At 42.7% G+C, this 15158-nt stretch overlaps 1 protein-coding gene across 3 annotated transcripts in view; it reads left to right on the top strand.

Moving 5' to 3' along the window:
- Positions 1-14594, top strand: part of LOC113025364 (metal transporter CNNM4-like) — a 38711-nt gene extending 24117 nt beyond the window's left edge. The window contains exons 6-9 of one of the 3 annotated variants that reach the window (XR_003272786.1): positions 3157-3246; positions 5288-5463; positions 6315-6387; positions 6501-6593. Coding sequence is in view for 2 of the 3 variants with exons in the window: in XM_026173005.1 (XP_026028790.1) it covers positions 5288-5463; positions 13727-14272 (722 nt within the window). In the remaining variant the exon portion in view is untranslated. The other 2 variants (XM_026173005.1, XM_026173006.1) reach the window with 2 other exon arrangements.
- Positions 14595-15158: the final 564 nt, after the last annotated feature.

Below are 15158 nucleotides of genomic sequence, written 5' to 3'. Positions count from 1 at the left end.
GCCCCATTCATTCTGTCCTTAACACGGATCAGTCGTCCTGTCCCCTTGGCAGAAAAACAGCCCCATAGCATGATGTTTCCACCCCCATGCTTCACAGTAGGTATGGTGTTCTTGGGATGCAACTCAGTATTCTTCTTCCTCCAAACACGACGAGTTGAGTTTATACCAAAAAGTTCTACTTTGATTTCATCTGACCACATGACATTCTCCCAATCCTCTGCTGTATCATCCATGTGCTCTCTGGCAAACTTCAGACGGGCCTGGACATGCACTGGCTTCAGCAGCGGAACACGTCTGGCACTGCGGGATTTGATTCCCTGCCGTTGTAGTGTGTTACTGATGGTGACCTTTGTTACTTTGGTCCCAGCTCTCTGCAGGTCATTCACCAGGTCCCCCCGTGTGGTTCTGGGATCTTTGCTCACCGTTCTCATGATCATTTTGACCCCACGGGATGAGATCTTGTGTGGAGCCCCAGATCGAGGGAGATTATCAGTGGTCTTGTATGTCTTCCATTTTCTGATGATTGCTCCCACAGTTGATTTTTTCACACCAAGCTGCTTGCCTATTGTAGATTCACTCTTCCCAGTCTGGTGCAGGTCTACAATACTTTTCCTGGTGTCCTTCGAAAGCTCTTTGGTCTTGGCCATGGCGGAGTTTGGAGTCTGACTGTTTGAGGCTGTGGACAGGTGTCTTTTATACAGATGATGAGTTCAAACAGGTGCCATTCATACAGGTAACGAGTGGGGGACAGAAAAGCTTCTTACAGAAGACGTTACAGGTCTGTGAGAGCCAGAGACTTTCCTTGTTTGAGGTGACCAAATACTTATTTTCCACCCTGATTTACGAATAAATTCTTTACAAATCCTACCATGTGGATTCATGGATTTTTTTTTCACATTCTGTCTCTCACAGTTGAAGTGTACCTCTGGTGCAAATTACTGACCTCTGTCATCATTTTAAGTGGGGGAACTTGCACAATCGGTGGCTGACTAAATACTTTTTTGCCCCACTGTATCTCATATATCTTACACTTATTATAGTTAATATAATCTATAGAACTGCAGAAGCTACAGACACTGAAGACTGGATCAGTGCCAGCACCTTTTTTTTAGATCAGCAAGTCACAACAGTTTCCTATATAATGGCTATTAAATGTGACAGCTACTGTTTGTCCGACAGAGATGGAAACGGGGAGATGTATTAGCACACTTGAGTTGAAACAAAAGATCCATTTACAGTATGAGTCAGTGCCACCTTACATCCTGATAATATGTCCTGGAAATTTGCCTTGGGGCTCCCACAGAGAGAACAGCTTACCTCCTCATTGTACCACTGTGTGATATTCCAGTGGCATGGGAGGGTGTCATAGGTTTCCCTTAAAAGGAAAGTAAGTCTGGATTGTGGCATCCTCCAGATGTTAATAGCGGCATCCCATCTTGTCCAGGGTCCTTGGTGCCATGGAGGCAATGAGAACCCAATGACATCAAATCGATAAGTGAATCGGAATCACTAAAGTCTTATCAATTCCCATCGTTTGATCTTGTCCCACAGCTCCTTCAAGTGGCTTTCTCATCTGGTGCAGCTTTCCCCCAGTTCTGACAGAGCTGCCGGGTGTCTTTGATAATGTTTTTCTCTCTCTCTCTCTCTCTCTCCCCCTCTGTCCTTGGGGCTGTGGGCTCCATTCAACTAACCTCACCAAACCTCTCTCTGCATACCTTGAAGATGAACTTCCCAACCCTGTCATAATCTGTAATAAATTAGAAACATGGACGTGAAGGTCTTAAAGTGGATATCCTGCAAAGTACTGTTAAAAGTTTGTTGTCAGTGAGAACATATATCCCTAATATGGTCATCTGTAGCTGTGAGCACAGAACCTGCTTTTCAAAGCTTAAGTTTTGTAAGGGGCAGCCAATCAAAAGAAAGTTGGCTGAAAGCTTGAAAAGCTTGTGTCAAATAAAGGATGAACTGATGGGCTCCATCAAGGCCCAGTATGAATACAAATTTATCTTAGACTTATTTTGAGTTGTGAATCATGCAAAGCTACTCTTGTGCAATCCAAGAAAAATAATGTTTTAAAAAATGTTGGTCAGTGCAGTCACGTTTTTTGAAAGACTTTTTTTTTAATTTAATGAATTTCTGTTCAGACAGTCCTTGACTGTCTATAGCAGGTTACACTGTGAACATTTCATCTTTGTGCCACTAGTCACAAAATTCCAGACATTTACATTAAAGATTGAATCAGGTCACAAATATCTAACACTGTCAGTGACTTGTGTCATGGTAATAAGATGTCAAACACTTAAAGGGAGCTGTGATATAGCTACTGTCCCTTCTTCTCTTGTTTCTCTTCCCTGTTGGCCTGTTTCTGTTGCTCTGTCACCACTTGATAAACCGCTGCTTTATGTGCACGTTATCCACCTCAGTGTGTGGGATGTAAATGTCAAACACTTGACCATTTCTAATCCTGAAAACAGAGTAACTTTTATTCCAGTGATGCATTCAGATATCATGTAATCTAGACAGAGAGAGAATTATAAACTTGAACATTCCATTTATGTAGAAATTGTGGTGGGGTTGTTTTTCTGTAGGACATTATCTAATGCTTTGTCTGTTGTTTGTTGAATTTTACAATTCTCCCTTTTTAAGGGCTTTGAGTGTGTGAGAACTCGGATGTTGTGGTGTGTTGCTGAATAAGTTGGAAGTTGAAAAATTCTGAGTCTGAATTTTTTTGTGGAACGCCCCCTCAACTCTGAGGGGGCGTTCCACAAACCCAAAATTAGTAATCCAAGATGGCAGCACTGAACATAAACAGTAGTCAAATTGTAAACTATTAACTGTCCATTTTCCCCATTTGGGCACAAACCAACAAAATGAGCATCATGTTACATTTAATAGGACTTTAAACTAGCAATTGAGAGAATAAAGCCATTTAGAAAGTGTTGAATTATAGGTCAAGGGAGTAGGAAGAAGAATGAAGAAGACATTCAGAGAATCTCCTACGTTATCCTCAGAGTTCAATGGAACAAACTTCCAAGCTCTATGGTAATAAAAAATGAGTACGTAGAGTGATCCAGTCTAACTAAATCAGGAGAAAAATCATAAATAAATAAATAAACCCGCTCATGTCTCTCTCTGCCCCCTTTCTTTCTCTCTCAGCTGTCACCCCTCCTCTTTCCCCGTCAGTGGCCTCCCCCCCTCCACGACGCCTCTCTCTTAAGAGATTTTCTCTGTTCTCTCGTTTCCCAGGTAAATACTTGCATGGACCTGTGGAGGCAGAGCCCCGGGGGCCTGTATTTAATCAGATTTTCTCACCATCACCCCGCCCCCTTTCTTTTCTTGCATCATGTTCAGAGTCCTGATCCAACAAGTCAATGTTTTAGAACACATGTTTTGTAGGAAGTAAAGGTGTTTTGCTTTTTTTTTTTTTTTTCATGCTGTCCCTTTTTTCTGGGTTTTTACTATTTCTACCAACAATGATTATATTTCTAAAAGGGTTATAAGGTGTAAGGTTTTTACACTGCTCAACCAAACTCATGCTTTCAAATATTTCAAACTTCTCCAAAGTTTGTGTCTTAAAGCAAGAGCTGGAAGTAAAAAAATCCCAAAAAGGAGTTGGTTAGAAAATTTTAAATCATAAATGAACCTTGGAAAGATTCAAAGGTTACAAAAAGCATGGTAAATTAAACATTTTTGACCTCTGATTTTTTTTATTTAGCAGAAGAAGTTAAATGAAAACTGTTTGCTTTCAGCTTTGAAAACTCACAATAGGTATTTGTGATCATTTTCAGACATCTTATAAAGTAAGCTGATAATATAATGTCCTAAAATGTTGACAAACAGCAGCTTATCATGTCTTCTAATTGCTTGTGTTGTCTGATATACAGAGCGAGGATATTTAAAAAAAAAACATTTAATGGTCTCACAGGAACACTGCAAAATGCGACTGAAAGCTATGATCAGCTTGTAAATGGACCTTTAGTTAATATTTGGTTTTATTGTCCATATTCATTGATAGATAATTGATTATTCTGTAGTAAAATCAGTAGCTGGGTGCTGCTGTATATTTTGAACATGCTGAAGCGCTCACTGCTGATGCTGCATGTGGTCTGTTTGTGTCTTCTTCTGAAGGCAGGTGTGACAGTTAAATGAGCAACTTGTTGGATGGGATTCTTGATGCTGTGACCTCTAATTTCTAACCCTGTCAAAACTAACACCTCCTGCTAACCACTGATCTACGTTCAGATGGTTTTCCATCACTCTTGTGATATTTACCAACAGCTACACTAATCTGACTGCAGAACTCTGGTTAACAAAATAGTTTTGACACTTTGAAGAATGTGCTTATTTGTCTTTCTGAGGGCTGAATGAAATGTGCAAATCTCCTGTGATTTTGCCCATTTCCTCTACAACAGAAATGGGAATAGTATGTATTGTAATGGGAAAGCTTAAGAGCTTTGAACTGGATATCATTAATTTAATGGAAAAGCTCACCTCTCATCCCAGAGACTTTAGCTCTTCTTAATTGAAGAAGCTTCTCAAGCTAATCACACATGCAGTTTTTGCTAAATCCCACTGCAGGTGGTATCTGCCATCTTATGAAAGTGGGAGTTAATTTCTAAGTCTGAATTTCAGTGCCTCTTAGCTGTAATGTTCACATTGCATGAAAGCTTTTGTTCATAATCATCTGTATTTGTGGGTGGAACTTTGTAGAGTCTTTTTTAAGTGGCAGATTCTGTGATTTTTCTACAGAGGTAGGCTAGCTGTTCAACCCTGTTCCTAGTCTTAATTATAAACTAAGCTAAGCTAATTTTTATTACCTAACTCTAAAAGAAAGAAAATCAGCATTTTTTTTTTTTTTTTACAGTATCTCCTCACTTACTAAACTTGCTCATCCAATTATGATAGGCCGTCCTCTACCCTAAATCATCTGTAAAACCAATGACAGAAATCTGTTCTCAGAGCTCAGCTGTAAAATGCTCAAATGATGCTCTTTGCATCATCACACAGCATGTTTGGCGCATTCTTTGCGTGACAAACAGTCTCCCCACATTCATGCAGTCATAGCACAAGTATGACATTTATATGTTTTGTGTGTGTTTGTGTGATCTGTTGCACTGTGTACTCATTACACCAGCCCTCACCACCTCATTCACCCAGCTGCCTTCACTTTTTCCTTGCTCATAATTATTTTTGTTTCCATTTTTCATTCATGTCAGCTTTGTTAATTACTTTTCTTTTAGAGACCCCTTGTCGTTTTTTGCTCACTGTTTTCTCTGTTAATCCTTAGAGTTCCGTTCTCCGTCACATGGGGGCAACCTCAACCGCTCGGCATCTCTGAGCTGCACCGAACGGGCTCCAGAGAGTGGCTCCGTCTGTGGAAGCAACACTCAGATCCCAGGCACACCCTTCCAGTACATACCAGATTTCTGTGTTCGAGCGCTTTCAGATCTTCAGTTTGTCAAGGTAACTCCCTGTTTGACTGACAAACATTTTTATATAAGCTGATTTTTAACTTACTATACTTCTGTATAACACAGACACCCATAGGAAATGAATTATTTATAATGGTTCTATTTCAAGTATAAGAAAAAAATATTTAAAAATTGCTTCCCACAATGCAAAATCTAAACATTTCTTCTAAAAGCTACATATTGAACAGTATTTAAATAACACTGAGCAGATGGAAGAAATAAGATTTTGTGGCATTTAAATCAGGCAAGTACAAATAAATGCGTGAAGTAGATGAAATCTTTCAAAATATCAAATTGTGAACCACACAATTTGTCGACACTCTCTCTCTGACATAACTATGTCCTTTTTGTGGATCAGTGAGTCAATGTCTCACTTACTGGCGAATGGTTTGACATCGCTAGTGTTCACTCCACTCCTGAATCTATATATTCGTATCCACTTTTCATGAAGAGGTGAATTAGGGGGTTACATTCACACAAAATGGCATAAGACTGGAATAAAATTTATTCATTAACTGGAAGACTCTATTAAAGAGACCGTGAGTTTACGCACCAACACACAGCAAAGAACCCAACAACCTCTAAAAGCAACTGGCTCCATTTTATACTCTACCTGATTCCGGTGAGCATCTAGAATAGCCCAAGTCTAGAGTTAGCAAACCAAATGAAAACATAAACATCCACATGAGCCATCATCAAACCACAATACAACACATGAAAGACACATTTATATTTTTACCAAGTCCTATAAATAATTAAATAACATATAGACTTCAACCACTTCTTTATAAATTAAAACACCTTAACCACACTCCCCTAACTTGGGATATTGGTTTGCTCCAGGAGCTCATAAGCAGGTGATTGAGCTGCTTCTACTCTTTTGCTCCACATCCTGCAAAAGAAACAACCAGGAAAGGTGAGTACTGTTAACACACTTATCTTAATACTTATATAAAGAATTTAGGTTACAGACAAATGATAATGATAAAATGTGAACAGCTCTAACTAAGGTTCTTTTTCCTGACACAGGTCGGATGGCCAGTCCCCCTGTTTCTTCACCTTCCACAAGCGATTCACTTAAATACTAGAAAATGAACCTAATAAAGAATCACTAACCACAAATGTGTTTTCTTTCTTTTATGTAGTTTTTAAATATGTAGTTTTTAAATACAAATCACTAAAATTAATAAAAATACAGGTAAGGGCTTCCAGCACTGTCACTGCCCACAGTGAATTTCATTAGCTTTTGTGTATTTCTGTGTAGGTTCTCAGTTATCCAACTCATACTAGTTTAAGGAGATTAGTAAGAATGTGACTAGATGTCTTTAAGTTTTGTGAAACTTGCAAAAGTCCTGCTACTTTTTTCCTAAGCTCCTTAGAAAAGCTTACTTGTAGTCAGTCCAGGCAGTGCTGAGATTGATATGTCTTGGGGTCCTGATCTACTGCTCTGTCAACCAGGAGCTGGTGCTTTGGTGTTATCTGCCATGCCCTTTTAACTGTGCTGTGTGTTGACTTTTGCCTAGTCAGCTTGGTTGCTATGATAGGAGCTTCCATGTTGTGGCGAGGTAGGTAATTCGCATGTGTCATACCTTTGTGGAAAACCTTAATGATCAGGATAATTCTTCTTGTTCTAGGAAGTTGTTGTTCTCTTAGGTTATTCAGCTACTTTCTCTTAATTATTCTTACAGGATTGGTCAGTGTCAGCTCTGGGTGAATCAGTATTGGTCCCTTTCAGCTGAGAGTACACTTTGGATGGCTCTTTGGAGAACATGCTAGTTATTTTCTTGGCTCTTGATTTTCTGGGTATCTCTTCAACATAGACACTATGGACACTTGTTTGGCCTCTGTTATGAACACATTATGGTGCCTGGTATTCATCCTGTTGTTCTGTAGCCTGTCTGTCATGATGGCGTTTTGCACCCTCTGTTAGCTGACTAACGTTCTTCTGGGCTAACAAGTTGAAATGAAAGCAGGTAGAATATCACCCTTAGGATGTTACATGAATAGGAAATTGTATATTTGGTAGTATTTGTGATATAGCACAATATTTTAATAAGGAAAAAAAATCTCAGTTATGTATGTAGCTACATTACGTTGAGCTATAAATTAGGTAGATCTCTAATGGAAACAGTTACATATCTGTTCTATGGGAAGCAGGGAAAGCTGTGATGAGAGGTAAAATAATTTCTTTCTCATCACATAAAAAGAAAGAAGAAAACAAAAATATTCAGGAATTAGAAAAAAACATTAAATCACTAGAAGAAACCTACGCGTCCCACCAAGATCAGGAAACATTGAACAAAATACGCAAAACAAAACTAGAATTAAATGAGATAATTGATAAAAAAAAAAACAAAATTCTTAGTACAAAGACTACACTTACAAAATTATGAACATGGTAATAAATCCGGTCAATTTCTAGCAAACCAGCTAAAAATAAATAAAGAAAAAACAACTATATGTGCTGTTCAAGATTCATCTGGGAACACAGTATATGACCCGAAACAAATAAACAACATTTTCAGGGATTTCCATAAAAGATTGTATCCACCACAAATAAACCTGTCTAAAATGGAAATTGATCAGTTTTTAGACAACATAACTCTTCCAAAATTATTAGACACTCAAGCAATGGCACTGGATTCGCCACTGACATCAGGTGAACTCCAGGAAGCCCTGATAAGTATGCCCAATAATAAGGCTCCAGGTCCAGACGGCTTTCCTGCAGAATTCTACAAAGAAAAACGCACAAACCAATATCTCTGGGGTGATTTAATTGATAAACTCTTTTGCAAGAATATCAGATTACTCAATTAACTGGTCAAAATCTACAGTCCTTCCGATTAATTGCTCCTTCCATAATTTTTCTTCTACACCACTGCAATCGGGAAATATAAAATATTTAGGTATTAATGTTTCTCCCACGCTTGCAGTTCTAACTAAATTAAACCATACCCCACTTTTAAAGAAGGTAGAAGGCGATCTGGCTAGATGGAAATGTTTACCCATATCACTCATGGGAAGGGTTGCTGCTATAAAAATGATGGTCTTGCCAAAAATAAATTATTTATTCTCAATGATCCCAACTAAACCTCCACAAGATTGGTTCAGATCTCTAGATTCATACATGTCCAAATTCCTTTGGAAAGATAAACCCCCACGTATAAGCTTAAAAACACTACAAAAGACCAAGGATAAAGGAGGATTAGAACTACCTAACTTTCAGCACTACTTCTTAGTCAACAGGCTTCAGTTTATCTCAGGATGGCTAAAACATACCTTCTTAGATGAACCTTGGCTAGATGTAGAACAAGCACTTTGCAATAATCTAGAGATTTCAGATCTACCATTTATCAGCTCAAACATCCAACGACATGAATGCTTCAAAAGCGTCAACATCAGTTCTTCTCTGACAGCATGGTGGGAGTTTCTAAAATTGACAGAGTCTTCATTAATCCCATGCAAACATACACCTATCTGGAACAACCCTGACATATTACATAACAATAATATGATAAACTTTTCAGATTGGAGTGGTAAAGGAATCAAATATTTAGAACATATATTAGAAGGAACAGAATTTATTTCATTTGACAGACTAGTTACACAATATGGGATCAACAAGAATTTTCTTTTTAGAATATCAACAAATTAAATCCATAGTAAAAAAAAGAAATTTAAACTGAGTCAAGTTGAACGACAAACACCACCAAGTGTGGTTCAATTTCTTACTCTTAAAACCCCCAAATTACTTTCCAAAATATACAGAATGTTCTCGTTTGGCTCTCAGCGAAGGCGGTCACACTTTTTCTCCTCTCCTCCTTACCCTTATCTTCCCTGCTTAGCCTCTTGTGTCCTTGTCTTGTCTCGTGTGTATTACTTTCCCTCGAACAGTCTCTCACTGTCGTTCTCTAAAACCTAAAAGAGAATTATGGATTTGATCAACTGGTCTCTGAATGCTATTGACACAGTTTTCTCAACGAGAAGTCTGGGCTCGGGAGAGCCCGAGTGCCCTGGAGGGACTTTCCCTGCCGGATACACGATGGACGGGTGGCAGAACTGGAGGGTCATGTGCCTGGCGGGACTGTCGATCGAGGACGCTGAAGATATCTACCTATTCGGAACCATGATAACAGGGTTCTTGCTGATCGGAGCTGGCTTGGCCCTGACTTATCGGAGAAATAAGAGAGTGGAACCAGCTGTTCAAACACCCCCCCCCCCCCCCCCCCCCAAGGCTGACCGCTGGAATTGAAGCGATGGGATGAGGCGCGACCTCTCACAACGAACGCAGCATGGTTAACACCTTGGAGACGCTTACGGCTGCCGTGAAGACTCAACGGTGCCAGCTGCTCAGGCCCAAGGCTGGAGCCAAACAAAAAAATCCCTGATAACGACTGTGTGATGACTATTCTTCCCATTCCATGCAAGGCCAACTGGATTGGCTAGCAGACTGTTTACTTAGCCTGATAGGGCGAAGGACACTGTCTCAGCTGAACTATGGACACGCACACACATACACTTACACTGATAAGCACTCACACATCCCCCATCCCCTTCCAACGCCTTCAATGCTTGTTGCCTCCTGGGAACACGAGGCGGGTCTGAGCCCGCGCTGGAGAGTCGGCGCAGTGGCAGGATGGCTGCTGTGTTGCCTGGGAGAACTCCTTATCCCCTACCCAACCCTGTTGCTGGTCACGTGCTCTACAATGTTGTACTGTGGACATTTATGTGCTTTTCTGTGCAGAGGAGTTTTTTTTTGTTTCCTGTTCTCATGCTGTCCTCCTGTAGCCCAGCATGAGTAGAGGTCTCTTTTTTTCCTCTTGTACCTTTCCCACTGTAGTGTACATTTCAGTGTTTTTTCTGTAATGCAACCGTTCTCCGACTTGTATACCCATGTGATGTCTGTGTTGTATGTGTAAGGTCGGGGGGCGGGTTCATTCCACTGCAGGGCAACCTGCCACTGCATGTGGCGAATAAATTTTGAACTTGAACTTGAGAATGCTTTATAAAACAGATGAATCAATATCACTTCCTATTGCAAAATGGGAAGCGGATTTATCAGTTAACTTAGACTAAAACTTCTGGTCTCAGATTTGCTTAAAAACCTTTCATCTAATTAGAAATCCCAGTTTTCAATTAATTCAATACAAAATATGCACTATAAAGGTCATCGGATGTTCAAGATGGGCTTTACGTCTACCAACAACTGCTCACACTGCCAAACGAATTCACCGGACAATTATATCCACGCTCTTTGGTTCTGTCCACCAGTTCAGAAGTTTTGGCGCGAGATATGTGAAGACTTATCAAAGTGTCTGAAATGTAACATTCCAACTTCCCCTTTAGTGTTTTTGTTGGGCAGCTTAGATAATGTCACTACAGAAAAGAATATAGCCCATATGGTTTTCACTGCCCTATGCATAGCCAAGAAAACAGTCCTCATGAACTGGAAAAATAAAAATAATCTTAATTCTAACCAATATAGAAATTATCTATTAGATTACATTAGTCTTGATACAGCCTCTGCCACCACATCAGATCAATTGCTCTGGGCTCCTTTGATCAGCTCCATCACTTAGTGGGGGTGGGGGGTCATAGTTTAGTCCCACCTTTGCTGTTGTGATTGGTGTGGGGGTAGGGACAGGCTTAGGGCGTCGGGGGGTTCCCCAGGAGCATCTTCCTTGGAGGGCTCAACCCGGGGTAGCGGTCATGGCCTATTAAGGGCTCTGTTGGCTCTTAGGTGACGGTTTCCTCGTGGCTGCGTGCAGCAGGGCTAGGGGAGGGTCTGTGCTGACGGACGTGGGTTACTGACCTGGTAGCCTGGCTGGCTGCCCCTGGGTGGGTCCAGGACGGGCGTGAGGTTCTGGGGGCGCTCCGTCTCTGGGCTGGGGCCCTGGCTGGGCCTCGGGGGCTTGGGTCCTGGTTGGTGTGTTGCCGGGGTTGTGGGCGGGTGGGTGTATGGGGGCCCAGTCCTGGCGCAGGGTGCCGCCGGTGCATCGAGCCACCTGGGAGGCTCTTCTACTGGTGGGGGAGGTTGTTACATCTTGCAGGAGCTCTCCTCTCTTCAGGAACTCACTATGCAGGAGGGGGAGATACAGGAGAGGTGGAGGAAGATCTCAGCCTGGGTGTCTATTGTCTTGTGTAGTGTGGAAGATGAGTGGATGACGGGGTGGGTGCAATTTTCTCTGAGGTGGGGTCGGGTGGGCTGTCCCGGGCTCTGTGGGGCCGGGCGGCGCTGCTGTACTGGGCCCCGGTCCAGATGGGCCTGGGCCCCCTTTCCCTGGCGGGTTGCAGAGTATGGGGGTGCCTACTGGGGTCAGTGAGGGAGCTGGCCCCAGGGAGGGGTCACTTGCCCCTCCCTTCCTTCCCTCCCCATCTCCAGCTGCCTCCCTCTTTCCGCTCCACCACAATCACCCACATATGCAGGGCCTTGGGGTAAAGATGTGTCACAAGGGTGCAGGGGAGGCATCCGCCCCTCTGTCCCCTTCTGGCTGCCTGTGCCTCAATTTTATCTCACAACTTAAACATTCACATTACTCACACTCTCATAACACATACATGTAGGATCTTGGGGGTGGGCACGCTACACGGACTCCAAAAGACCATCAGGGTGTACAACCTCACCCCTGGCGTCGTTGCCCACCTCTCAATTTTAAATACACGTAGACATTGAGGGCTAGCAGGAGGGGCTATGCGGTTACCTGCTGCTCTCTGGCAGGTAGCTCCATGCCCTCCTGGGTTTTAAAGGCACTTTAGAACACACATGCATCAACACTACATATGAGCGGGCGGAGGGAGGTTTGGAGTCTTCTCTCACCCCCATTCTCTGCGGCCTGCTGGAGCGGGGGGGCTAGGAGGAGAAGTTGGCCGTCCGACTGGGGTCTGGAATGTGGGGCCTCCCTGCTGCTGCGGAGTCGGGGCGGTCTGCTTCTCCCCACCCCAGTGAAAAGGGTAACACCACCTGGGTCTGGGTGCAGTTCCCCCCTCCAGGGGCAAGGTTACCTAGACCCGGGGCTTAGAGTACACTTGGGGAGTGTGATTGTGTGTACAGTGTCTCTCTATGTCTGTCTCCACGTTGGGTGAGTGTTGAGTAATTGCATATGAGAGCATGAGGGTGGGAATGGATGTTTGTATCTGTGTGTGCCTGTTTGTCTGTGTCCATATGTCAGGTCGGGTATCAGACGCCACCTCTCTGGGGACATCCCAGGTCCTCCAAGGTATGGAGGCCTATCTCCCCCTACCACCACTTCCCCTACCAGTGGCAGACACCCTCAGACATCGGTGCGTTGGTGGTTCTTTGTGTCCGGGGATGGGCGTCCAGGTACACACCGGCTCACTCCTTGGTGGCCCGCTTATCAGGGCCTGGAGCCTGGGGCTCGCTCGGGCCACTTCGGGGGTGGGGTGCCCTCGGGCTCTCGGTCTGGGGCTCGGTCACTCTGGCACAGCTGGCTGCCGGCGGAGCTCACGGGCACATCACTGCAACCCCCCCTGGCTTCTGCTCCGCGGCTGCTGAGTGACCCCTCATTTGGGACTCTCGTCAGCTCTTTCTGGGATAGTGGCGCGGCTGCCCCTCTGTTGGTCTTCCTTGGTCTCTTGTGTTCTGAGGGCCTCTGGATGTCTGGAGTTTTGATCTCCTCCATACCTGCTTGATGCCCTGGTGGACGGGGCTGTGGCTCCCCACACCCTCTAGCAGATCATTACATGAAGGAACCTTTTAAAACAAGCGCGTTCATGCTCACAGGTGTACACACACACAAACGACACCCTTTTTGGCTCCTACCTCAAAGCACACTGTGCGCTGTCGATCTTACGTGCTGCACAATAATGTTTAATATTTAGTATTTACAGTTATATTCCCATATATGTGATGGTGTTGTTTTTATTATGTTGCTCTTTGTTGATCGTGGTGATCCAGGTGTTTTGTTTGTTTTTCTTTTTTTTCTTCCCCCTTTCTCACCATCTCATCTCCCCTCTATTTTTCTTTCTCTCCCTCATTCTTTCATTCTTTCTCCCTGTCCTATCCCCCAGTCATGTCTGTCCCGTCTCTAAAAAACGAAAATAAAATAAATACATAATTATAATAAAGGTCAATCAAATGGACCAATATGGCAAGGCCATGAGGATCCACTTGGTAAAGTAAATCCAATTGGCATCTTTCTTGGCTTTCAGACAGCAATTCTGATGGCTAAAGATCCAAACGGGACAGGCAAAAAAAAAAAAAAAAAATCTATTCACCTTTGTTTTGTCTTGCATAGATCACTCGTCCTCAGTACCAGAATGGTCTGCTGGCATCGAGGCTGGACAGCACACCACAGTCTCCAGAGGGCAGTCACACACGCCTGGACACGTCGGTTTCTTTGCCCCCTGTGACGCCACCAGGGCCACACACCCCACTGCCGCTGGCCACACCTCCTGTGAAGCGCCCTGCATCCAATTCTCAGCCTACACCTCTGAGTGACCGTACCACACTGCCCCAAACCACCTCTTCTTCCTCCAGCAGAAGGCCAAGCCATTCTTTGCCCCAGGCCACTCCTTCTCCAAGCAACCACGCCCCTATCTCCCAAACTCCTCCTTCCTCCATGAGCACCGTCCTGTGTGCCCAAAACCCCAATCTAACTCTGAGCTCCACCCTTTCCTCCAAGTCTCCGCTATCTCCGCCCTCTGTCAGCCCAGAGAACGGGCCAGGAGAGACTACTTCTCTGCTCAGTGAGCAGCAGAACTGCATGGGCCCCCACCGGCCCAGCCACCCTCACCCACATGTTCACACAATCAGTCACGCACATACTGAAAGCACCATTTAACTCAAATCCCTCTGGGATTACCAAAACTACCTGTGCACTCACTATCTCACATTACATACCACACGGGCACTAATTCTGGTTCCTGTTTGCTTGCTGTCACCTGACCCTTCCTTTTGACAAGAAGCTGAGGAGATCAACAGTCTGTGAGACCAATAGACTTCTTCCTCTGTACCTTCCTGCATGTTTCCCTACCAACACTGAAAAAAGACCAAGGGGAGAGGAGAGAAAAAGGAACCCTAATGAGTATGGTATTGTATTCTTTACATGTTAAAATAGTATAACAGAGGAAAAAAGAGCAAACAAAGCAAGACAGAAGGAAAACAAAGCAATAATAATTATAAATAAATTGCATGTTCATAAAGGAGTAGGAAGAAGCATAAGCTTATTTAATCCCACTCACTTTCCAATATTTAGTAATTAATAGTCTACACTTTTTTCTGTTTATGCCCTGTCCATCAGAAATTCTTCATTACAATTACTTTACATGTTAAATGTATTTTTTAAATTATACATGTATATATGTATAAGTATATATATTAGTATAGTATATATATATATATATATATATATATATATATATATATATTTCTTTTAATTATATATATTTTTCATTTACACAGGGTTGTGTCTGTACATCTTTTGAAGATTACTTCCCTTAAGTTGTATCTGTTATGCATATAGTTGTGGGTTTTCCCTCTCTCCAGGTTTTTGACATTTTTGCTCCCACATTATTATAATAGGGTAAAAAGAATTGGGGCCAGGCAATAAATACAATTTTGTTTTTGCTCATAATTTTGGATTCTAGCAGTTATGGAAGCAGATCAACAAAAATGAGCATTACATGTGTTTTGGAAGAAAATACTAAAAAATCTCTTCAAATAGAACT

This window comes from Astatotilapia calliptera, chromosome 7 (assembly GCF_900246225.1).
Source record: "Astatotilapia calliptera chromosome 7, fAstCal1.2, whole genome shotgun sequence".
NCBI classification, from domain to species: Eukaryota; Metazoa; Chordata; class Actinopteri; order Cichliformes; family Cichlidae; genus Astatotilapia; species Astatotilapia calliptera.
This window is presented reverse-complemented; position numbering and strand designations above follow the sequence as displayed.